At 42.4% G+C, this 26,559-nt stretch overlaps 1 protein-coding gene across 1 annotated transcript in view; it reads left to right on the plus strand.

Moving 5' to 3' along the window:
- The window catches only part of KLHL7 (kelch like family member 7), a 50,835-nt gene that overhangs the window by 8,962 nt on the left and 15,314 nt on the right, over window positions 1-26,559 (plus strand). The window contains 6 exon segments of the mRNA XM_078150801.1: window positions 6,136-6,238; window positions 7,021-7,114; window positions 7,506-7,630; window positions 14,431-14,606; window positions 16,442-16,616; window positions 23,411-23,553. Of these exon segments, the coding sequence (XP_078006927.1) occupies window positions 6,136-6,238; window positions 7,021-7,114; window positions 7,506-7,630; window positions 14,431-14,606; window positions 16,442-16,616; window positions 23,411-23,553 (816 nt within the window).

The raw sequence follows: 26,559 nt of genomic DNA on the forward strand, positions 1-26,559 counted from the left end.
GATGGGGGGGGGGGGGCGGGGCGAAGCTCTTGGTGAATGACCCCAATTTTGTTTTCATTGAATTATGAGTTGATGTCTTCAGTAGAGAGGTTGGAGAAGGTATGTCCTTCTTTCTGCTTGTATGTGTATTCCTAGCACTCTTAGCACAGTGCTGGCACATAGTAAATAAATGCTTGTTGGCTATTGAGAGAAGAAAAGTTTTGGAAGAACTGCTATGTGGGGGAAGGTGGTGCACAGGTAATCAACTAAGAAGGAGGAGTAGGATTGCCTTTCTGTCCTGAGGGCTCTGTTGAGATTAACATCACTTCATAATAGACTCATTTAGCTGTGGTTCAGTCATTTCAGTTGTGTCTGATTCTCTGTGATCCCATTTGGGATTTTCTTTTTTTTTTTCCTTTGGCTAGGCAGTGGGGTTAAGTGACTTGCCCAGGGTCACATAGCTAGTAAATGTCAAGTGTCTGAGGCCGGATTTGAACTCAGGTCCTCCTGATTCCACAGCCAGTGCTCTATCCACTGCAACACCTAGGTGCTTCTCCCCCCCCCCCAATTTGGGATTTTCTTGGCAAAGAGAGTGGAGTGATCTGCATTTCTTTCTGCAGCTCATTTTACAGATGAGGAACCTGAGGCAAAGAGGATTAAGTGACTTACCCAGGGTCACACTCTGAGGCCAGATTTGAACTCAGGGAGATGACTCCAGGCCCAGCACTCGATATCTACTTCGCCACGTAGCTGCCCCAGTCAGCACAGTATTGCTATTCTAGTTCTGTTTCAGCACCATGTGATTAGAGGTAAAGGAGTTGGGGGCAGCTAAACTGTGTGACCCTGGGCAAGTCACTTAACCCCATTGCCTAGCCAAAAAAAAAAAGAAGTAAAGGAGTTGGATGGCAGGAGTAATCCAAGGTTGGGATTTAGTAAGACATGAACAGTGATAGGACAAGAGAATAAGGAACTTAGCCTGCTAAGACAGTGTAGAGTTGAACTAATTCACCAAGGTCAAGATTAGGAAGGAAGGAGAGATTAGCCAGAGCAGACAGAACGACCTCTTCTATCCCTGAGAGCCATCCCATATGATCAATGATATTTTTGAAGACAAAGGAAAAAAGAAGAAGAAATCAGCATAATTAAAGTCAAAATATGCACATTTGTTGACCTCCCACCTCTTCAGAGGGGGAGGTGTTTTTCAAGCTCTTTGTAATTTTACAACCTTTGTTTAGATTTCTGTGTATGATTATTCTTTCCATTTACATTGTTGGAGTCGTATCTATTTTTTTTCTTGACTCTGCCTCCTTCACTTTGCTTCAGTTCATGGATTTCTGTCTAGGCTTCTCTGTCTTCACCACATTTGTCCTTTCTTACAGCACAGTAACATTCCATTCCACTCATAGACCACCATGTGTTTAGCCCAAACAATGGGCATCTACTTTGTTTCTAATTCTTTGCTCTCATGAAAAGTGCTATCATAAATATTTTGGTATATACAGAGACTTTCTTTTTGTCAGTGACCTCCTTGGAGTAGAGTATAAGCCTAGTAAGGGAATCTTTGGGTTAAAGGCTATGGACATTTTAGTCTCTTTATTTTCATAATTCCAAATTTCTTTCCAAAGTGGTTGTACCAGTAACAGTGCACTGTCATCGAACCTGTCTTCCCACAACCCCTCCAATACTGACTATTCCCATCTTTTGGCAACTTTGCCAATTTGCAGGGAACTGAGGTGAGAGCTCGGTGTTATTTTGATTGACATTTCTTATTATCAGTGTGCTAATAGTTTGTCATTTTTCTTTTGAGAACTGTTCATATTTGGCCTCTTGTCTAGTAGGAAATGTGCATAGAACTGGCTACCTTTCCTGACCCTTTAATGCAAAACACAGAAAGCTGTTTGTGTATGTGTCCTGTTTTCCCTATTTGATTGTAAGCTCTGTGAGGACAGGGCCTTTGTGTTTAGCTTATGGCCCAGCTAGTGTTTTGCATGCAGGAATCTCTTAATAAATGGTCCTTAGATTCCATGGAGATACCCCCTTTGTTTGATGAGCTTATAGTGTGGTGGAGAAGACAAGTTATATAAAAATACTGTATTTTGTTTTGTAATTAAGTGCATAGAGAGTTCCCAAAAGAAAGAGCTCTCTTTGGACTGAGGGGATCAAGGAAATTTTTGAAGAGGCTCTGGCCTCAAGTTGGACCTTCAAAAATGAAGAGGATTCTGGTCAGCAGAGTTTGAAATTGGGAAGAGGAGGATGTACTTTCTAGTGTGGGCAGGGTGAAGAAAATAGCCTTAGTTGATACTAGAGGACGAGGGGATACCTGTTAGTAGTCTAAATTTGTCAGCAGTATAGCAACATTGAGAGTCGATTTCGAGCTATTGTAGCAATTCCTGTGACCTCACTTACCACTCACTGTCAAGCGTAGGAAGCCATACAGCTGTGCTTTTACAGTTACTTCTTGGAGGCAGCTCAGTGTAATGGAAAGATGGCAGGATGTGGGGCAGGGTCCAGAGTTGAAATCCTAGTTCTACCACTTGCTACCTGTGTTAACATGGGAAAACTTTCTTACCCTCTCTGGACTTCAGTTTTCTCATCTGTAAAATGATAAGGTTAGGCTCAGTGGTCTCAAAGATCCTTTTCAACTCGGAGAGTCTGTGATTTTGGAATTAGAAAGTAGTTGAGATGATAAGTGCCACAAGAGGGAAGGCAATGGGCAATGGCTCTTGGGTAGAGAAGGGAGATTTTCAGCCAAAGGGATGCCTAGGATTGGGACCAGCCAAACAGAAGGGGGTGGAGTAGTGTTGGTTTGAGGGTGGGGAGTATCACATGGGCAGGGCATGAAGGGGTGTGTGTGTGTGTGTGTGTGTGTGTGTGTGTGTGTGTATGTATGTATTTGGGGAGGAGAAAGATAAAGAAAGGAGATGAGCTGGATTTGGGAAGAGCTTGGCAGCCTCTTATATAAATAATATAAATAATATCCATTGCCTGTAAGGAGCGGGCATTGTGCCAGGTTCTGTGGGTTATATAAAGAAGCTGAAAATATGATCTCAACCCTCAAGAGGCTTACAGTCTTGTTTTGGTGGTGACATATGCAAATAAGAAAATTACTAACTCAAGCAGGTCCAAAATGAGTAGCAATGGTGGAAAAAAGGCAGAGAGATCTCTGCAGCCTGGGTGGCTTAGAGGTAACGTTTGAGCCACACTAAGACTTAAGCCTTGGGCTAAATCAGATTCAGTAGGGATCAATGGAAAGTCTTGTATTTGGGTACAAGAAATCAATTCCACAAGTGTAAGATAGTGGAGACCTGGGGAGAGAGCATTGATGTGGGAAAAGATCTGAGGTTTTCATGGACTGCAAGCTCAGTATGAGTCAGTCGTGCGAGGTGGCAGCTGAAAAAGCGAATAAGTGAATGAATGAAGCCCTCACTGTGTGCAAAGCTCTGTGCTAAGCTCTGGCGATACAAATAGGAAAGTCAGTGTACCCCCTGCTCTTAGGGAGCTCACATTCTGATGGGAGAAGATCTCAACTGCAGGTCAGCTAGGAAGGTCTCGTGGTCCTTAGAGTGTAGCAGCAAAGCAGATGTTAATGCCTTGTCTTGAAAGTCATTTCCACGGATAAAATCCCCAGTCTCTGATGTTGAACCATTTGACAGGGCCATGAATTTGGGTGATGAGAACTTTCTTTTCTGAGTCTTCAGTAGCTGTGGCTGTAGACCCTGCAGGAGCAGTCAGTTACCAGGCTCTGTTTTCATAGAAGTTGCTTCCCAGGATAATGGCTGAGGGCACTGGGCTAGAAGCATCACTATTCCAGGGTTCTTGGGCTTAGGGTTCTGGGCTGAGGGGAGATGGTGGCTAAGGCGGCTGGAGAGGTAGCTTGGGTTGTTTAACTTGTAACCTGAATTCAGAGGGTCTTAGCTTCCAAGAATAGAGAGGTATTAGTTTCCCCATCCTCTGCCCTAGTCAGATCTATCTGGAGTCTCATGCTGTGTTCTGGGAGCCACAACATAGGAAGTTCACACCTGAAGAGTGTCCAGAGGACAGGAAGCAGAATGGAGAAGGGCCTTAAGTCTGTGATATAGGAGGATGGATTGGAGGATTGGATATAGCCTGAAGCGTACACTCAGGGAGCAGCTAATAGCTGACTTTGGTATTTGGAGGACTTTCGTGTTGGAGAAGAATTAGCCTTGGTTAGTTTGATCCCAGAGGACAGAAACAGGAGCCCTAGGAGAGAAGTTGCAGAGGGAGGTTACAGCTTCAGGTCAGGAAGCTTCCTAACAATGAAAGGTTTCCTCCCAAAGTAGAATGGCGTGCCCCAAGAGGCAATGGGGTCACCATCTTTGGAGGTCTCCAAGAGCTTGGACCAAAGGTGGGGAACCTGCGGCTTTGAGGCCACATGTGGCCCTCTAGGTCCTCAAGTGTGGCTCTTTGACGGAATCCAAACTTCACAGAACAAATCCCCTTAATAAAAGAATTTGTTCTGTGAAACGTGGACTTGTCAAAAGGCTGCACCCAAGGACCTAGAAGATCACATGTGGCCTCGAGGTTGCAGGGTCCCTGTTGGACAGACACGTGTTGGGTATGTTCTCGTGGGGATTCCTCTGGCTTGTTGTTTGGACCAGATCGGTTGGACCACTGATCTACCTTCCAACTGGCAAAGTCTATGATTCTATGAAATGGGCAAAAAAGTAGTGCCATAGAGAAGATCTGGATGGCATGAGCTAAGGCAGAGACGAGGTATCGATGTGTGATCGGGAGGATAATGAGCACCCGTCAGCCAGAATGAAGTGTTCACTGTCGAACACACAGGCCCTGGAGAAAGGACTTTGGGATTGGGTTTTCTTGGAGCAGGGAGCCAGTGGGGGTTTTTTAAGGAGGGAGGGGCATGCTGAGAGACAGCTTAGAGACATTAGTCAGGCTTGGTGGAGAGGCCAGCTGAAAGTCTAGACATCAGATGATGATACAGAGCAGAGATACGGTCATGGTGGGATTAGAAAAGATGTGAGAACACTGAAGGAAGAATCAGCCGGGACTTGGTGACTGACTAATTGTGAGGAAGGAGGATGTTTTCAGCTCCAGTCATATGGGTTGATATCTAAACATTGTCCCTGGGATAGGAGCTTGTCTTTTAAAATTCATTATTAAAGAAAATCATAAATATGACGTTTGTTTCATTGGTTCATTTCAATTCAGCAAGGACTTATTAAGCTTCTGTCATGTGGCAGGCGCTGTCCTATACACTGGGCATACAAAGACAAAAATGACAGCCCCAGTCCTCAGGGACCTTACGTTCCACTAGGGGCTGGGAAATGGGAGATTGAAAGTTGTGTAAGGGACACAATGAGTAAGCCAATGTGGCTGATCAGAAGTAGGAAGGGGAATATTGTATAATCAGTCTGGTAAGTGTCAGAGATACTTGGATTTTATCCTAGAGGCACTAGTGAGCCATTGAAGCTTCTTGGGCAGGAGGTGATGTGGCAAATGGGGAAATAACCCCACCCCTCAGGGCATTTGTAAGGGCTCTGTAAATGTTTTTCTAAGATATCACCACAATGATACGTGTTGTCCTGATCCCAAAGCACATTGTAAACTGCGGTTTACCTGCTTTGCACAATCAGACTTTAGATGTCATTTTTAAAATGAACGTGCTGAATTGCAGAGGAGCAATAAGGAATCATGGAAACCCCCTCCAGACCGAGGCAATGGACATGAGGTGGAGAAGGAGACAGACATTTTTGGACGTGGCCAATGTGGGAATTGGCTGTGCTCCATGACGCATGTTTGTTACAAGGGTTTTATTTACCTTTTTTTTTTTCCTTTTGCAGGGGGTAGGGATGTTAGGACAGAGAAGAAGTTAACGATAGGGGTACCAAAAAGGAAAAGAGAATCATTGAAGCATTTTTTAAATGCACAGAAAATCCTACCAGAAAGATCAGAAAGAATCCCACATAAGCAGGATGTTACATGTTACGAGTTACATGTTCAATTTGTCGTTTGACTCAAAGGAAAAGCCAGCTGGGCATAATAGAGATGTGCAGTTTCATGTATTATCCTTTTCTATTTTGCATATGGAAATACTCATTTTATTTGATCTTTAGGTTCAGAATAAACAATTTTTAAAATTTAAAAAAAAAGAATATGATCTTTCTCTTTAAATAGAAAACTCTGTGTGATGTGATTCTCATGGTCCAGGAGAGAAAAATCCCTGCTCATCGAGTTGTTCTTGCCGCAGCCAGTCACTTTTTTAACTTAATGTTTACGAGTAAGTATTGGAAGTAAAAAAATCTCCCCTTTTCTTGGCCCCCTTTATATAAAGGTCACTACGAAGTAAAGGTGATGTTGTGGAGATGCTTGGGATAACATCTTGGCCTTGGTGGTAATTCATCATGGAATCCCTAGCTGTCGTGCCATTAGGCCAGATACCTTTATTGTTATTAAGAATGCTTTGGAGGTGGACTCAGTCCTTGCTGTAGACTTGGGGACCTGCTGGGGTCTCTCCTGAGATTGTCCTTTTGAGAGCTAGTAGAGAGGGGGGAAAGGAGAAATGCCACTCTGACCTGAGTGGTGTCTTGAACCAAGAATTAAATTTGTAGACCTTTAAACCATTCCAAACTCACTTGTCCTACTGCAGTTCACAAGGGTGATACTTAAAAGATAGCTGAGGAATAGTGGAAGCCGAATGAGCCAATTTTAGAGGGAATATTTACTCTCTCTTTCAAAGGTACTTGTAAGTAACCTGGAAGCCAAAAGATGTTGCACACAGATCTCTCCTGCGTAGAAAGCATTTTTACTTAGTGGAGACTCTCCTGTGATAATATGCATAAAGACCCTTGTAAGCCTTAAAACACTAGCTACATGATGGCTATGAGTCTCCCTGTTATTACTGTTTGGGGTAACCGCCTTTGGGGAAGTGAGTAGGTTGCATTTTTTTCTACATTAACTACCTCCTGGAATGTCCTCATTGTTCACTGAACACGTGCACAAGGTCTTTATGAGCTGGGCCTGGGTCAAGCTCAAGCTACTTGTCCCTTCTCCTAACTTTAGCCAACATGCTGGAATCAAAGTCTTTTGAAGTCGAGCTCAAAGATGCTGAGCCGGACATCATTGAGCAGCTGGTGGAGTTTGCTTACACTGCCCGGTAAGTGAAGAAGGGAAGGGGTGCCATTTCACGAGAACTCTGTGACCTCTGTTTAAGTGCTCTGGCCTACACACTGGATTATGGCTGAGGTACTTCCTAGACTTAGTTCTAACACATTCCCATAGGCAGTGCACCAAGAGGAGCTGCCATCCTGGTCTGGGTTGGCTAGTGGAAGGAGGGGACAGTGGAATGCCTTTTTGCTCCAGAAAGACTGAACTGGGCTTTTTTGAGAGAAGGCCTCCAATGTTGTAGGTGCCCAAAGAAAGCGAAGCTCAATCCATGGTCAGTAATTGAAATGTTGGTTTGAGCTGAAGACTCCACGGGGAAGACACTTAAACGAGGCAAGTGGCTTGTGGAAATCCAGTGTTACCTTTGTGTGTTGTGTCTGCAGGATCTCCGTGAACAGTAACAATGTGCAGTCTCTGTTGGATGCTGCAAACCAGTATCAGATTGAGCCTGTGAAGAAGATGTGTGTGGATTTTTTAAAAGAACAAGTTGATGCTTCCAACTGTCTTGGTAAGGAAGTGGGACCCTGTTAGAAGTCAGTTCTTTTTCAGGGCCAGATGAATTTGATTCATGTCCCCTGACTGTTATTTTTATTATCTGGTGAAGTGGAAAGAGTGAATTTATAGGTAGCAGACCTGGGTCCAAATCTTGAATCTGCAACTTCCTGGCTGTATGACCTGGACAAATCATTCCATGTCATTGTGCCTCCCTCGTTTTCCTCATCTGGAGAATGAGGAGGTCAGACTCAGATGGCTTTGGAGTTCCCTTTTTGCTCTAAAGTTTCATCCGATGACATGTTTTTGAAGGGCCATATAAAACTTAAGACTTTCTGTAAGCACAGGAGCCCAATTAGTGCAGGGAAACAAATCGTTCTGAAATGTACTGCTTTTAGAATGTCGACCAGGAGCCTTCCGTGGGGTAATAGTGTATGTTCCTCAAAAGTATCTCTTGGCACTCAGTCACAATTTCCGTCAACAGGTTAGTCAACACCAAGATTTCCCTGGGCTCTGTAACGAAGATGACATTACAGGGGGCCTGGCACCGCATTCTGTGTCTTGGGGCCCCTAATGAGTCCTTTTTTAACAGGCAATGTCAGACTGACGGTGGGAGGGAAGAAATGATGAGGGGGTAGTAGAATAATCGCAGCTCACATTCTGTTAGCCCTTGTTATCTCTTTGTATCCTCACTACAACCCAGGAGGTATAAAGGGCACACAAGCATTATGATCGAAAAAAAAAAGCTGTACAAAGGAAAGATGAGCAGCTCTGTGTTCTGGTAGCGCCTCTGTGGGCAATTAGCTGCGGAACCTGTCCCTAGTCTCTTCATCTAAAAGATTAGGGAAGCTTCTTTTCATTTTTAATATTCTGGTAATCAACTTAGCAAACATTGATTAAGTACCTACTGTGTACAAGATGCTAGAGACTCAAAGACAGAAATAAAACTGTCTGTAGTCTTGAGAAGCTTATCTTCTACTGAGATGCAACAGGAACACAAGAAAATAAATAAATGATAGATAGATAGATAGATAGATAGATAGATAGATGGATAGATAGATAGATAGAAGACAGTCAAATAGATAAGGTAGTCAGATAAATGATAGATAAGACAGATAGATGATAGATAGATAAGACAGTCAGATGATAGATAAATAAGATAGATAACAGTCAGATAGATAGATAGATAAGGTAGTCAGATAAGACAGCCAGATAGATAGATAGATAGATAGATAGATAGATAGATAGATAGATAGATAAGGTAGTCAGATAGATGGATAAGACAGTCAGATACGACAGCCAGATAGACTATAAATAGATAGATAGATAGATAGATAGATATAGATAGATAGATAGATAGATAGATAAGACAGCCAGATAGATGATAGATAGATAGACAGATGAGGTAATCAGATAGCTAGATAAGATAGATAGATAGATAGAAGACAGTCAAATAGATAAGGTAGTCAGATAAATGATAGACAAGACAGATAGATGACAGATAAATAAGATAGATAGATAACAGTCAGATAGATAGATAAGACAGCCAGATAGATAGATAGATAGATACGGTAATCAGATATCTAGATAAGTCAGATAGATAGATAGATAGATAGATAGATAGATAGATAGATAGATGAGGTAATCAGATAGCTAGATAAGATAGATAAGTCAGATAGATAGATAGAAGACAGTCAAATAGATAGATAAGGTAGTCAGATAAATGATAGATAAGACAGATAGATGATAGATAAATAAGATAGATAACAGTCAGATAGATAGATAAGGTAGTTAGATAGATAAGACAGCCAGATAGATAGATACGGTAATCAGATATCTAGATAAGATAGATACGTCAGATAGATAGATAGATAGATAGATAGATAGATAGATAGACAGATAGACAGATAGATGTAGTTGGTTGATATAAAGGAAAATACCTGTGGAAAAGAAAAAATATTCATAATCCCTACTAACAGTACCCATGTGTAGTAGGGTTCAGTGTCTATGACCTTCATATGTTGGTGATCACCACTCTTTCTACTCTACTCTAAATCCCCTGGCCATACAATGTATCAGCAGTGTAACAAACAATACAACAAGACTCAAATAAGTATTTACAAAATATCATCTGTGAGAAAGGTCACAACCAACTTTAGCCATCATTGCAACTGCTGACCTCTCAATTCTGGAAACACAGTCCCACCATTTAGTTCTCGCAGGAGACCAGTTAAAGTCTTTTTCCAAGTATTCTCTTAATTTTCCCTCTGGGATAGAGTTAAAATAGTTCTCTCAGGAAAAAGGTACCTAAGACAGGGGTAATCAGTCTCTCTGAAGCCATGACAGATAACTTAACAGAAAGAAAGTAAAAACTTTCTCCACAAAGAATGATAAACTGTAACTCCAAGGTCCTATTGCCTCTTAAAAGCACAGTAACTCTCAGTAGGTAAGGCTCCTGAAGCTGGCGTTACTGTAATGTAATTTTTTTTTTAGGCAGTTGGGGTTAAGTAACTTGCCTCCAGTCACACAGCTGGTGTCAAGTGTTTGGTCTGAGGTCGGATTTGAACTCAGGTCCTGCTGACTTCAGGGCCAGTGCTCTATCGACTGTGCCACCTAGCTGCCCCTAAAGTAATTTCAAGAGGGAGAAAATGCTAATAGCTGTGAAAGAAGCAGTAACTGAGCTGTGCTTTAAAGGGAGCAGGGCTTTATAAATGAGAAGCCCAGGAAAATGAGAACAGAGAATTTGTGAAGGGGAATAATATGAAATAAGACCAGAAAGATAGCAACAGCCAACTTGTAGAGGGCTTGAAATGTTAAGATAAGGAATCTCAAATTCAGGTTGATTTTCTGACATAAATAGTCTGAATGACTTCATGAGCTGAATTCATTTAAAGAGATCACTTTTTTTTTTTTGGATGTACTGCCAGACCTAGTAAGGCTCCTTGTACCTAACTCAGACTCCTTCTTTCTCCCACTTCTCAGCTACATGTCCTTGAGCATTCAAATGTCTGGCACTGCTCAGGCCCTAAAACATAGAAGGGCAGTTTTGCAATGTGGCAGAGACAGCCATGCTAAGAGGCCAGAAACATCTGGCTAAAGTAGAATCCTGGACAAATCTGAACATGACTTATCTGTGTTACCTTTACATCCAGGAGCCAAGCCAGAGGATAGTGGAAGAGATTCCTGGATTTCATAAGGATCAAAAGTCTTTGACAGCCAAAAAAAAAAAAGAAAGACAAAATATGGTGCTCTTTTTACTATTTGAAATGTTTGCTTGAGAGCTTTGTAAGGAATATATTCTTTCTCTTTGCCTGAGTGAGTGGTGATGGTTCACTGGGCCCTAATGCACAGGGCTTTAGTTTTTGTGCAGAGTGAGCATCTATAGAATCTGAATTTCAAGAGTCTTAGAACACTAGGATCCTAAAGCCTGTATGGACCACTTCCCTCCTTTTACCAATGAAGAAACGGAATGAGCCTCAGAAAAGAGAAGGGCCTTGACCAGCTGATAGCAGCAGGAACTTGGGGATGGCCCTCAGGGCAAGAAGACCTCACAGTTCCTTGCAAGGGTTTTTAACAACACTGAATTTGTCTTCACCATCTGCAACTATCAGGCACTATAACGCAGGCTAATTTTGTACTAGAACTATTTGGAGGCAGCATGTTAGAACAAAAAGAGCATGGACTCCAGGGGCAGAGGATGTGGGTTCAAATCTTGCCCCTGGTACTCTCTGTGGAACTTTGGGCAAGTTACTATGGAACTGGGCCCCATTTTACTTATGTGTCGGATGAGGAAATTGAAGTGAGTGGTTTGTCAGTCCCCTTCTGGGTTCAGCTCATCGCCTGGTATGTAAGAAGTTCTCAATAAATACTTATTTCCTTCCTTGCAGCTCGAGAGCTGTGGTCTTATAATTTCACGTTCTTGCTTTAAGGTGTGTAGCTCTTAGTGAACATTCTCGGCAGTACCTTGCCCAAAGTAGATACTTAGTTTTTTTCTGTTTTTTTCTTTTTTTAAATTTTTAATAAAATATAATGGTTGTAAGGGACCTGAATGTGGAATTCACATAGCCAAGGCAACTCCTATTTCTAAAATAGAAAAAAGTGAGTCGCTGAGATTCAAACACAAGCCATTCTAATGAGGAAGGAAAAGGATACCTAACTGAAAAAATACTTACCTTTGCCTGCGTTTCTATACAAGGAGTTCGTCAACCAACCACAGTATTTAAGAGACATGTACCAAAGATGGAAACAAAGACAGGTAATGGAGGACGAGTACAGAAGAGTAAGAGGAACCATGAAAAAAGTGTCAAGAACACTAAAACACACAACAGTTTTAGTTTTAGGGTGTTGCAAATACAACATAATCTAACAGAATGATATGGTACCAAAAAAGCTATTGCAATCTTAGCTTTCATTAATAAAAATATAATGTCCAGAATTAAGTAGAGTGGAATCCTACCATCCTCTGCCCTAGTGAGACCTCATCTGCAGTATTCATTTCTTTTATACATTCATTTATTTATTAATTTATTTTGAGTTATCAACAATCGTTTCCATAAGCTTTTGAGTTTTAAATTTTTCTCCCCCTCTCTCCCCACCTCCTTCCTCAAGACAGCATACAATGTGATGTAGGCTATACATATGCATTCGTGTTAAACATATTTTCACATTAGTCATGTTGTAAGGAAGAATTAGAAGCAATAGGTGGAGCCACAAGAAAAAGGAAACAGAACAGAAGAAAAAAAAAAGCAAATGGTATGCTTCAGTCTGCATTCAAACTCCATAGTTCTTTCTATGAATGTGGATAGCATTTTCCATTATGAGAGTTTTGGAGATGTCTTAGATCGTTGCATTGCTGAGAAGGGCTAAGTCTATCAAAGTTAGTCATCCCACAATGTGGCTGTTATTGTGTACAACATTCTCCTGGTTCTGCTCATTTCATTCAGCATCAGTCCATACAAGTCTTTCCAGGTTTTTTGAAGTCCGTTTGCTCATCATTTCTTATAGCACAATAGTATTCTGTTATATTCATATACCACAACTTGTTCAGCCATTCCCTAGTTGATGGGCATCCACTCAATTTCCAATTCTTTGCCAGGACAAAAAGAGCTGCTATGAATATTTTTGTACATGTGCGTCCTTTTCCCATTTGTATGATCTCTTTGGGATACAGACCTAGAAGTGGTATTGCTAGGTCAAAGGGTATGCACGTTTTTATAGCCCTTTGGGCATAGTTCTAAATTGTTCTCCAAAATGATTGGATCCTTTCACAACTCCACCAACAATACATTAGTGTTCCAATTTTCCAACATCTTCTCCAACATTTATCATTTTCCTGTTTTGTCATGTTGGCCAATCTGATAGGTGTAATGTGGTACCTACTTTGTTTTTTCAATAGACATTTTTGGGGTCAGCTAGGTGGTGCAGTGGATAGAGCACTGGCCCTGGAGTCAGGAGCCCTGAGTTCAAATCTGGCCTCAGACACATAACACTTACTGGCTGTGTGACCATGGGCAAGTCACTTAATCCCATTGCCTACTCAAAAAAAAAATTGACATTTTTGGTTTTTTTTTTAAATATCACCAATTTTTTCCCTAGAATCTCTCTCCTTTTCCCTCCCAGAGCTACACCTTGTAACAAATAATATTTTAAAAATAAAAAAGAAGAGAAAAAGCTCATTACAGCTGATCAATACATTGTAAAAGTCTGAAAATAGATGCAATGTACCACACCTGTGGACCGCCCACCCCTGCCAAGGGACATCTCACATCATTTCTTTCAATCAGACTTGTTCTTTATCATTTTGTACCATTCAGTTTTGAAGTGTGTGTGTGTGTGTGTGTGTGTGTGTGTGTGTGTGTGTGTGTGTGTGTGTGTGATATGCTAGGTACAGGGCTCTCCCATGCTGACAACAACATCAGTCCTTGACTGCATCAGTGGATGTGGCTACCTTTATGCAAGCAATACTTTTATTGTATAACCAGGAGGCCCCCTTTTCACCGAAAGAAAAGTGCTTCTGTTTGTCCCTTACATTTACCTTCATATATTTATTCATATTCATATTCCCCTTCCCGCTGCTCCCCCAGAGCCCCTCCAGTGTTTTCTCCCATCAATGGTATGTTTTTAGACACCGGTGCTCATTCATTGCTAAAATATTGGCAGAGGCCACCACACTGCATGTAAATTGAGCCGAGAAGCACATAGTATGTCGTTTTCTGTTGTAATCCATTCTCAGTTATCAATAGGTAGCATGGGAGACAGGGATGCCATGGCTACATTAAATCTATTTCATTTCAACTAAAGTCTCCCCCATTAGAATGTAATCTCTTTGAGGGTAGGGGCTATTTTTGCTTTTTCTTCCTGTCCTCAGAACTTAGCACAGTATCTGATACATAATATGTTCTTGTTGATGGATTAATAAATACTTTTTGATTTGAAAACAATCTTTAAAAATAAGAGGGTTTTTTTCTTATTTATTAAATCTTTTCTTAGAGGTATTAATAACAAAGTTAACTGTTAGGAATCATACCTTTCCCACTCATCTTCTGGATGTGTGTTACTACTAGAATTAAACTTAGGATCTATTTGTGTCTGTTTGAATCCAAATTTTATTCGTTTGTTTTTTAGTGTGAGCTTATAACAACTTAAAAGAAGCTTGACCCCCCCTTTTTTGTTTTGAAAAATTGAATCTTTGAAATTGATTTACACTGGCCTAATTTTCCTTAAGCCACAGTTGCTATTTCTCTGTGTTTTCAGTGTTTCTGAATGTAGCTCACTGGTTGTTTTGCTTTATCTTTTTCATTTTCCTGCTGTGTGTAGGTATAAGTGTTCTAGCAGAGTGCCTTGACTGCCCTGAACTGAAGGCCACAGCCGATGACTTCATTCATCAGCATTTCACTGAAGTTTACAAAACGGATGAGTTCCTGCAACTTGATGTCAAACGTGTAACCCACCTTCTGAACCAGGACACTTTGACCGTGAGAGCAGAGGATCAGGTGAGATTCTGACATCACTTGGAGGGAGGAGAGAGGGTCCTTCCTGTATGCTGAAAATTGCTGCATCAGTTGTGAGGCCTTAATCACCAGTTCCCCATCAAAGCATTTATTAAATCTCAAAATGTGGATAAGATGAGCATATGGAAAAGGAGAGATCAGGAAAGGTTGGTTCTGTGTTGCAGTGGTCATAAACAGAAGATATTCCAAAGGCATGAGAAATGGTGGGAGAAATGAGTGTTAAAGACCTGAGATTGACTAGAAGAAGGCCTAATTAGAGGCTATTTGGTACAGAATTGTAAATAAAGCTGCTCTTTTTCCCAGAGCAGCTTGGTGGAATGGTGGATAAAGCAATGAACTTGGAGTCAGTAAAACTTGGGTTCAGATCCAGCATCAGACATTTAGTAAGATGTGTGATCCTAGACAAGTCACTTAACCATTCCTATCTTCAGTTTATTCTTCTATAAAATGGGTATTATAATAATAGCACCTACCTCCCAGGCCTGTTGTGAGGCTCAAAAGAGAAAGGATATGTGCAGTGCTTTGCCAGCCTTGAAGCACCATACAAATACTAAAATTACACCTAGAAACTTTGAGGTTTACAAAGTACTTTTCTCCCAGCAATCCTAGGTGAAAATGTAAATAGTGTTATTTCACTTTGTACTTGAGGAAAATGAGGCCCAGAGGAGGAGAATGACTTTCCTAGGGACACAGGACTAGTCAGTGCCCAGGCTGGGATGTGCACATGCGAAGATGATGCTCTGTTTTGTGCATCTCAGCGCTTTTCTCTGTCTGCTTGTCCTTGGGAACCCAGAGCATACATTTATATGGGAGATGCCCTGGGGAGTGGTTTCCCAATATAAAGCAGTGTTACTTGCTTTATATTGGGAGCAGAACTAACTGTGCTCATGGGCCCTAGATTTTTTCCCAGCTCATGATGGCACTGCACCCTTTGGATTGAAGTGTCAAATATGCACAGGTGCCCTTGCTTTATGTAATAGAATTGTTGTGAAAAGGCTGGGTGCACATTGATCTTTTTGTGATGCAAATATTCTAAATGCACTAAGAGAGCTCTGTTTAAAGCAGCTGTGCTGAAGATTAAAAATGTATACATCCTATGAAGTGACACCTTCAACTGAAGTTTTTCATTAAGTCGAATTTTTGCCTCTTGGTTTTTGTTTAAGGAAGAGCACATAAAGGTTATTCTCATTATTTTTTAAAATGACTCATCAAGTCATAATAAGTGACCTTTGGTTTGGAGATCAGTATGTGATTGTATTTCATAGGCTTACAGGGACCTTGAGAGACAATGTCCTTAAAGATGAGATGTGTAGTTAGATGTAAAAGTCATTGTGATCATCATTGTAGCTGACATTTATTTCACACTTGAAGATTTACAAAACGCTTTGTGTACATTTCCATTTGATCCTGACAGTATCCCTAGAAGGGGAGACTCTAGGAATTATTGTCCCCATTTTACAGATGAGAAAGCTGAACTCCAGAGAGGCTAAGTGTTGTTGGTGGCACCGTGACCTTAAAAACAGCAACTTCCAAGGAGGGCCGAGCAGGAGGAGCTGAGGTTCTGGTGGATATGCAGAACGATTTCATGATTTGATGACACCGGTCTTCTTCTTTCAGGACAAGACTAGATTTACTTTTAGTGATCAGTATCTTATGAGTGTATATAAAATTATCTAAAATATGGAGATGCCACGTGTGTGCTCTAGGTCCTCTCTCACTCCCGAGCCTCCTGTGTGTGCTGGTGGGGGCCAGTGAGAAGTAGTGTTGCCCCGGCAGGACTTTGACAGTGCTTTATCATTGTTCTTTTGTGGCTTCAGGTCTATGATGCTGCAGTCAGGTGGCTGAAATATGATGAACCCAACCGGCAGTCATTCATGGTTGACATCCTTGCTAAAGTCAGATTTCCTCTCATATCAAAGAATTTCTTAAGTAAAACAGTGCAAGCCGAACCACTAATTCAGGACAATCCCGAGTGCCTTAAAATGGTGATAAGTAAGTAAGTTGCCTTCATGTCTATCTATAAGCTAAGCCATATAACCAACTTGTTCTTCTCTGTTCGTTAAACATTTGCTGGAGGTCAACCCAGTGCCTTCCTCAAGGAGCTTACAATCCAGTGGAGAGAAATAGCTCGTATATGCACATAATGAGTCTAATGCACAGTGGAATGTGAAAGTGCTTGGTGAGGTCAAAGGAGGGGAAGATTGCTCTTGGCTAGTGGGAGCAGAGGATGTCACTGAGGGAGGTGGAATTTGAGAAGGGCCTTGAAAGATGGGTCAAGATTAGGTCAGCAGAGCAGCTATTAGGAAAGGCCATCTCAGACAGAGGGGATAGAGTGATCAAAGGCATGGAGATTGGGAAAGTACGGGGCAGAGAATGGTCCAGTTGGCCTATGAGGTAGGTTGTGTGTAGAAGGTTAGGAAGAGCTCAGGCTAGGAAGCTTTGAAGGGCCTGGGCCCCAGACTCAGGAAGCAAGACTTGCTTCTTTAATGGCGGTGGCCACTGCAGGTCTTTGTACAAGGGGACGTTTTGATCAGAGCTGTGTTTCAGATATGCCTGTCTGGTAAAGAGTGTGCAGGATGGATTGTAGTCAAGAACATTGGAGCGGCAGTGGGAGTTTGAACTAGGCCGATAACAGGGTGAGAGGAAAGAAGACAGAATTGAAAGGTGTTGGAGGAGGAGGAGGAGGTGGAGGAGAAGGAGTAAGAGACTGCAGAGCCTGGTGGACCACAAGCAAGAGTATGGTAGCATGGTCACGTGACTAAGGAAGTGAGGAGAACAGAGGAAGCCGTCCTCGTTTTGGACACACTGTGCTTGGGCTATGTGTAAGACACCTGGCTAGAGAAAGGCCACAGCCAGAGGAAAATCTGGAGCTGCACGGAGAAGTTGGGTTTGGGGGGATCACTCCCATTATGGTGATGATTGGAGGGGGGAGATGAGGCAGTCAGAGGAGGGGGTACAGAAAGAGAAGGAAAGTTAATAAATGGACCCATGGGAATGTCTGCACAGAACGACGACTGTTGGCGATTCACCTAACACTGAGCTGGGAGTAGAGACTGAAGACGTGACTTCGTTGTTCAGCCATTTCAGTCGTGCCCAACTCTTCATGACCTCATCTGGGGTTTTCTTGGCAAAGATACAGGAGTGGTTTGCCATTTCCTTCTCCAGCTCATTTTACAAATGAGGAAACTGAGGCAAACAGGGTTAAGTGACTTGTCCAGGGTCACATAGCTAGTAAGTGTCTGAGGCTGATTTGAACTCTGGAAGAGGAGTCTTCCTGACTCCAGGCGCAGCACTCTGTCCACTGTACCATCTAGCTGCCCCCAAAGATGTGTAAAGGAGCCTTTCATTGCTCCAGCGTCATGGGGGTTCTTTCATGGTGCCCCATCTCCAGGAACAGAGAAGGCAAGAACCCAGGGTACAGAAATGCCCTGGGCACCAGCCCAGATCAATGAGTCAGTGTGAGGCCTTAGCAGGAAGCACCGGGCTGTAGGGCCAGACACTGAAGTAGTGACTCTTACAGCCCAACATTTGGCATGTGTAGAAGGAAATAGGCCCACTGATGGCAAAAATACAGGCTCCTTTCTGGCTCCTTGACTTGGAAAAGTGCATTACGATATGGAACAAAGAGATAAGATTGCCACGGAATTATGCTGTTCATCACTGTGGCTCTGTGTCCACACGCTGGCTCTGGTTCCTTTTAAGGTCCTCGGAGAGAACTTGTCTCCAATCTGTATATGGCAAGTCCGTGCGGTGAAAGCAGCTTCCATTGCGTGACTGTAACACTTCTTGGTAAAAATCAGTGCCTCTTCCTGTTTCTCTGATCAGCCTACAAATAGCAGGGGTACCAAAGGAGCTATTGTTTTTAACAGATCAGATCTTATTATTCACTGAAGCTGACTTCAGGGAGAGATCTTTTCCTTCTTTCTTTGAAAGTGAAAAAATTCAGTTTCCATTAAGAGATCATCAGTTCTTTCTCTGGAGGTGGATAGTACTTTTCATCACAAGTCCAGAATTATCTTGGATTATTGTCTTGATCAGAGTAACTAAGTCTGTCACAGTTGATCATCATCGCAGTATTGCTGTTACTTGTGCACAATGCTCTCCTGATTCTGTTCAGTTCATTCTGCATCAGTTCATATAGGTCTTCCCAGGTTTTTTCTGAAAGCATCCCGCTCATCATTTCTTAGAGCACAATAGTATTCCATCCCCATCATATGCCATAACTTGTTTAGCCATTCCCTAACTGATGGGCATCTCCTCAATTTCAGATTCTTTTCCACCACACACACAAAAAAAGCTGCTGTAAATATTTTTGTATATATAAATCATTTTCATTTTTCTTTAATCTCTTTGGAATACAGACCAAGTAGTGGCATTGCTGGGTCAAAAGGTATGCACGGTTTTATAACCTTTTGGGCAGAGTTCGGGAACCTTCTAAGTGGGCCTGGAGGCCTCAAGTTCCCCACCCCTGCCTTTGGGCATAGTTCGAAGTTGTTCTCCGTTATCAGTTGAATCAGTTCACAGCTCCACCAACAGTGCATTACTATATCTGCTTTTCCACATCCAGCAGTTATCATTTTCTTTTTCTGTCATTTAAGCCAATCTGATAGGTATGAGGTGGTACCTCAGAGTTGTTTTAATTTGCCTTTCTCTAATCTATAGTGATTTAGAGCATTTTTTCGTATGACTGTAGATATCTTTGAATTCTTCTTTTGCCAGTTTACATTCTTTGACCATTTATCAATTAGACAATGTCTCCAATTTTTATAAATTAGACTCAATTCTCTATATATTTAAGAAATGAGATCTTTAGCAGAGAAACTTGCTATAAATTTTTTTAATATTACTTCATTGTCCATTGTACCTTTTAGCAAAATGTAGTTTCCTCTATTATCTCTTTTAATTAGGTCTATTTTTTCTTTTGCTTTGTCTGATTGCCACACCTGCTTTTTTCACTTCAGCTAAAGCCTAATAGATTCTACTCCAGCCCCTTATTTTAACACTGTATGTGTGTCTTTCTGTTTCAAGTGTGTCTCTTATAAACAATATATTGTTGGATTCTGGTTTCTCATCCACTCTGCTATCCACTTCTCTTTTATGGGTGAGTTCATCCCATTCGTATTCACAGTTATAATTACTGTGTATTTCCCTCAGTCCTATTTTTGTATGTTTATCTTTCTCTCTCTTTTTACCCTGTTCCTCCTCAAAAGTCTGTTTTAAGAGTCCTGTGACTCTTTTAATCTGCTCTCTTTTATTATCCCCTCCCTCACTTTCTCTTATCACCTCCCTCCCCTCCCTCCCTGTGGGGTAAGATAGATTTCTATACCCAGCTGAAGGGTGTGTGTGTGTGTGTATTCTTTTCTCTTCCAACCAATTCCAATGAGAGTGAAGTTCAAAAGTTGCCTGCCACTCCCCTCCCATTTTCTTTTACACTGTATATGCTTTTCCTTCCCCTTCTCTTTTATGAGAGATAGTTTTTCCCTGTTCTTCCCAAAGAGAGATATTTTTGTTGTATAGTCCTAGAATTTTCTTATACTAAGAAATAAGCCAAGTAATAAATAGTCCACATAAGCAGACCATTGTGTAACACTCTAAAGCCCTCTTCAATAAAGGTTTCACCCTTACGGTCTTTATAACACTTCATTTTTTCTATCTGTCTAAGGAAATGGGCAGACTATTGGCTCATTGGTGGCTCCAGAATTTTGAAGTTTGCATTATATGTCAATCACTCAAGAAACATTTATTAAGCATCTACCAGGAGTAGGGAAGCTGTGGCCTTCAGACCACATGTGGCCTCCAGGCCACAGGTTCTCTGCCCCTGATTCATGATGTCAGAGACTGTGCTAGGTGTCGAGGCTAGAAATACAGTGCATGCAGTAATCCCCACTCTCAAAGAACTTCCACTCTGATAGATAGAGTGATAACTTCACGTAGAACTGCGCCGTTCATTCAATACCACTTGTGGCCCAAAGAATTCTTTAGCCTCTATAACCTTCAAAGCGTCCAAGAGATGAGCCTGTTTGTTATTCTTTTGCTCAAAATACTTTTTGATGACGTGACTTGTCAGTTCAGTCAACAAATGTGTACTGTAAGCACACTGTGGCCAATGGATTACTTGAGGGGGTCTTTGGTTTTTCCTTAAATAGGTATCAGCGGGCAGTTTTGTACCACTGATCTGAGTGCCAACGAGAGACTGTGTACAGAACATCGAGGTTAGACACTTGGTCATGTCTCCAAGGGTTTCTGGGTTAGAAGAGGCATTGGATAGCATTTCTTGGCACTCAAGTGGTACCACTAACATTTCCCTGAGGCTGGCTCACTTAGAACAGAGTATTGTTGAATTTACCAAATTAAATGAATCCCATTAGCAGTGGAAGGTGGACCTTTTTAGAGGAGTCTTTTTCGGGTATTTGGATGATTATACTCTTCACTAATGTGTCTTCAGCTTTGATTAGGAGATGTTTATCTGAAAGGGTTAAGATCAGGAGTTGAAGCCATTGTATTCAACAGCTTCAAATACACTGTATCAATAATCCGTTTTTGTTTGGATCATTTTAAAATTCCTTCTACTGGAAGGCACCATAATACAGTGAAAGGAGGGCCAGATTTGAAATCATCAGAAGACTTGAGTTCAACTCCTACCTTTCCAGCTTACCTAACTTGCCACTTTGTGATTTTTTGGCTAATGACTTCATCTCTGCACCTGTTTGCTCGTGTAATCAGATGAAGAGTTTGTACTAGATGAACCTTGGAGTCCCTTCCACCTTGGAACTTCTGTTACTGACTTACTTTTTTCGCTCCCTTCTATCATTTTGAGAGAATCAAGAGCAATATTTTGCCTGAATGATCTCTCCCCTTCCAAGGCTGCCAACGAGGGTGTGAGCTGCTGTGTGCCACTGACTGGAGCAGGGTGCCGAGAGGAATGAGCCAGCAGTCTTCTGTGCCTGCCCTCTGCCTCCTCATTTGTGTGCTCCTCCCCATTCCCCATAGGCCAGGGGTACAGTGATGCCAGCCTTGCTCATGTACATCCAGCCCTTTATTGAGACCGAAGCAGTGAGGCAGCAAGCACAGAGCATGGCAAGGAGGCCAGTCTGGCGCTGTCAGGAGCGTCACTGAAACTCGGCAGGTTGGGACCCGTTACTTGCAGACGGCTCGAGGAACAGACAAGACGGCAGTGAGGAGTCACACTGTATGTGGGGATATGCTCCGGGGGGGAAATCTGGTGGAGAGCATTTGGGTGAAGATCAACAGTGGCGGAAACAGAGAGGCTGTCCTTCTCAGAATAAGCTAAAAGCCACCTGGATAGAAAGGGTAAATGGAGGCTTCGGGCAGCAGATCTCAAGCCTGGCATGGCAGCTGAGCCTAAAGGAGAGTACCTGCAATAGAGGAACCAGCTCTGGCGCTGCTCTTCTGGGTTGGATTCCTGACAATCAAGAGGTACTTGATGCTGGGGGTAGACACGGTGGAAACCTGGGGGAAAGTGAACATTCAGTGTTGGAATTTGTTAGAGAGAAGGACAAAGCCAGGAAGAGTGTGCTGTGTAGCCAAGGTGTCAGAGGCTTCACAGAAAGCTTAGGTGGAGCAACTCAGCCCAGGAAAGAGTAGGAAGCTCTTGAGGATGAAATTATGATGACACAAAGAAACAATTCCAATAAGAAAAGGAGGGAGTAATCTAAAGAGACCAATGTAGACTGATAAATGAGCTTCAAAACAATGTACAGAATTTGGATGTCATAAGATGAATTAAAAAAAGCAAGGTGCAGTCTTGTCGAAATAGCGCCACAGACATCAGAAGTCAGAGATGAACATTGGTGGTGTTCAGTTATTCAGTCGTGTCTGACTCTTCATGACCCCTTTGACTCCAGCAGCCAGACCCCTCTGTTTCCCACTCTCTCTCAAAGTCTGTCCAAGCTCATGTTCATTGTTTCCATGACACTGTCCATCTCATCCTCTGCCCTCCCCTTCTCCTTTTGCCTTCAATCTTTCCCAACATCAGGGTCTTTTCTGGTGAGCCCTCATTTCTCATTGTGGGGCCAAAGTATGTAAGCTTAGGCTTCGCCATTTGACCTTTCATTAATAGCTTGAATTAATTTCTTTTAGCACTGAGCAGTAGTGAGATACTAAGAATATCTTGCTGTCTCTCCCGGTCACCAGGCCTGACTACATCGTCAGATTCTTAAAGCAATGACCTAGCATTACTTAACCACTTTTGGCAGTCTTCAGAACATTGTAGGAAACAAATGGAAAAGGCCATGTTATCTAAGGATCAGTTAAAGGAATGACGTTTGTTGGGCCAGAGAAGGCTCAGAGGCATGTGATTTGAAGGACTGTTGTAAAGGACAGGATGGGGAGAAGCTTCAGTGAGGCAAGGTTAGGTTTTAATGATCAGAACTGTCCAGAGTGGAGTGGGCTGCAGGCTGGGGAGGCAACAGGCCACCGCCACACGCCTCACCTCCCGTTCAGGGGTCTTCATGCGAGGGCAGGAGGCCCACTTGTTAGGGATATCGGAGAGGGCAGTCTGATCGTGACCTGGACTAGAGGGCCCCGAGGCATCCTCCAACTCAGAGTCTGTGATTCAGAGTGAAAGATGTTCCGAGGGTGGTGGCAGCCCATAATTCAGTTGCATTCCTTCTCCCGCTTCCCTTCTTCCCTGTCCCCTTCTTCAGTTTTAGAGGAAAACTCTTAAGAAGTTATGTGAGGAAATGTAGTATTGTAGCTACAATGGTAGGTTTTCAAAGGGTTCAGACATCTGAAGTTCTTAGCAGTAAATAGTCATCTTTCTCTAGGTGGAATGAGGTACCATCTGCTTTCCCCAGAGGATAGAGAAGAATTGGTAGAAGGCACACGGCCTCGAAGGAAAAAACATGAGTATCGGATTGCCCTGTTTGGAGGATCCCAACCACAGTCCTGTAGATATTTCAATCCAAAGGTAACTGAATTCTTTTCCCTTTCACCCAGGGTCCAGCCCAGAGCCTTGGCGCAGAGCAGACATCTCTGGGCATTATTTGAGTAAATGAATGAATGATTTCTCAAAGTCTTGCTCCTTTTCTTCAGTGATATTTCCACACTTGTCCATGGTTTTCATCTGTACTTACAGCTGTGTTTGAGCAAAACAGAGCTGGGGAACCTCTGGCCTCGAGGTTACATGTGGCCTCGAGGCTGCAAGTTCCCCATCCCTGGTCCAAAATTTATAAAGCAGTGAGAGGGAATGGCTGTGTGGGAGACCATTAGATTCCCCCTTTTGAACCCTCTTGATGAGGCCATCAGCTGGTCAGTATCCATCCAGAGCATTTCTCTGGTGCCATGGTTACAGTCAGTCCGACCTCATTAACAGCCGGTAACTAATTACCACTTGGTAAACCAGACGTTTTTCCTTCCCTTCCCCTCCCCCACTACTCTCTCCCATAGAGATCAGTTAATAGGTAGGAGATTTCCCAATTATTCTTTCTCTTTGTGACCTCCAGCATGAGGAACAAAGTGGGTTTCTTCTGTCAGTGACGTGTTCAGCACCTTCAGCACTAGGCAGTCCACCTCCTCAGATCCTGCAGAATTGACACCGTGACTGCTCAGTGTTCTTCCCCCAGCCCCTCCAGAGCACACAGCTAGTTAACATTCGCACTGCCTGTACATGCTCAAAAGAAACTTTAGACATATTCATTTGGGGACATTACTTGTGAAGAAAAATGATACATGAGATTTGGAGGGGTTTTTAGTAGTAATGAGGAGTTTAGAGAAAAAAAGAAGTAGTCCACTGGTCTTGTATATCTATTTCTTCAGACCACTAGTATCCATTGTGTCAATTTCAGTGTGGATAAAGCTATTGGAAATAATTGCATCCCTGTAGGATTAGAAGGCTTATCAGTGAAGCTTCTCTTTATTAGGAACCAAAAGGCCAAGGACTCTGCTGACAGCTGATTTCAGGTGGAGAGAACATTTAGTAAAAATTAGGATAGCACTGAAGGAACCAGAGAGAAACTTCCTTCTTCAGATGAGAATGTGAAGGGCCAGAAAAGTTATCTCAAGTTATCCAAACCTGGTTCACTGGCATGAAGAACCCAAATCTAGCTTTATCTCAGGCCACAATGCACTTAGCACAAGGCTGGCCTGCCATCAGAGGACAGGGGGAGAGTGGAAAGCTGTAGAATTGAGAATTGATCTTTCAAGAATATGACAGGAGGGCTAGAAATGTGTTTGATGGGATGAACTTTGAATTGTGTGGTTTTCCCCATGTTTTCACTCAATTGGAAGGAAATACCCATCATTCACAGACCCAGGGTTGTGAGGGAACATTTCCAAAGGCTTCCTGAGATAGTGTTTTCCTTGGCAGTTTGTAAGAGGAATGGAATTTCCCCCCCCCCGTACCATTAGGCCCCAAGTTCTCTCCATCCATGGAAGGAAGAAACTCCTCACTGAGCCTCTGATCACTGGGAAGGGCAGGTATAGACTGAGTCCCCACGGACGCTCAGCCTTAGTCCCACTTCCCTTGCAGCACAGAGGACTGAATCCTTTTGTGCTGGTCCAAAGCATCCACCTTGGTTACTTCAATTTTTGAATACCTAAATCCTGAAAGTTTTTATTTTTACCCTGTTTTGTTATTTGAGTGTGGTTTCTTGACATGTCAGTGGTTAAATTCATCCAGGGTTCCTCTCTTCAGTAATGAAAAAGCTGGTCTCACAACAGATCACTGAAGAGAATTTTCCAAAGCACAAATTATCTCTAGGTATCATAAGATCATGGATCTAAAGCCAGAAAGGACCTCAGACCATCTTATTTTATAGAGGAAACTGAGGCCCAGCGAGATTAAGATTTGCCCAGAGTCACAGTAGGCATCTGAGGCAAAATTTGAGTCCATGTTCTCTGACGGGCTTTCTTTTACAGAACACCAGATGTGTTGTAATATATAATAATATGATATAATTAATATAATATAATAAACAGAAGGTTTGGTCAGTTGGTTAGACTCTGCCGCTTTCTATTTGTGTGAGTGCTGCCCCAGAAACGTTCTGGATTCGGGGATGACAGCCATTTTAGGAATGCCTGTACCATACCAGCCAAGGATGGGAGTGACTATTTCCAACTAAAGAAATTATAGGGAGCATTTCCTTAATTGAATTATCTGGAATCAGGCCAATAATCCTTAAGCTAACATCCAGAGATTTCTTTTTAGAAGAATATAGTAAAGTTTCCTTGCCCATCAGCAGTGACAGGAAGGAAAAAATTCTATTTTAATTACTGTGTGAAAGTCAGTGGGACAGTGGAATGTACTGAGAGGGAAGCAAGTGGTTATTCTGTTACTGTATTGAGTGGAAATGCTGCCTTTGTTCAGATGATAGTTATTTTTCTGAAGCCTGCTGGATTTTCCCCTCGGAATTGTCTGCTCAGTGGTCTTCTTCTCCGCCTCCCCTCCCTCCAGTTACTGTGTAGATGTTAAGTCTGGAAATCTACAGGGAGGATTGTTGATACCTGAATCCAAAGTGACATGAATAGCAGAGGCAAAGACCTTTGCATGGTCTGCTAATGAGCAGAATTCAGGAAAGAAAAAGGAGCGTGGGCCCGTCTATCTCCCCGGGGAAGACACAGGCCTGTTGAAGATCCCAGGGATTGCCAGTTTTCGTCTTCCCCATTCTTCCTTCTAGCACCAACCCCCCACTAGGCCCTGAGCATTAGAGGGGCAGGGCAAGGGGGTGGCTACAGAGAAGCCTGAAATGAAAGGGAAAAAATGTCAACCATGCTCACATTTTTGGAACTCTTTTATCATGAACCCCATCACCAACAAACAGAAGAAATTCAGTATGGAAAGAACAAGAAAGAAGATAAAATGAGAAACTGTGGGCTTCTGTCATGGGCATCATTTTTTAAAGAAAAATATGCCTAACTTGAATGAGGTAGTTTGTGCCTCCTTCAATTAAAAAAAATTGATCCTCTTAAAAAATTT

Source organism: Phascolarctos cinereus, unplaced genomic scaffold (assembly GCF_003287225.1).
Source record: "Phascolarctos cinereus isolate Bilbo 61053 unplaced genomic scaffold, phaCin_HiC Scaffold_1;HRSCAF=81, whole genome shotgun sequence".
Taxonomy (NCBI): Eukaryota; Metazoa; Chordata; class Mammalia; order Diprotodontia; family Phascolarctidae; genus Phascolarctos; species Phascolarctos cinereus.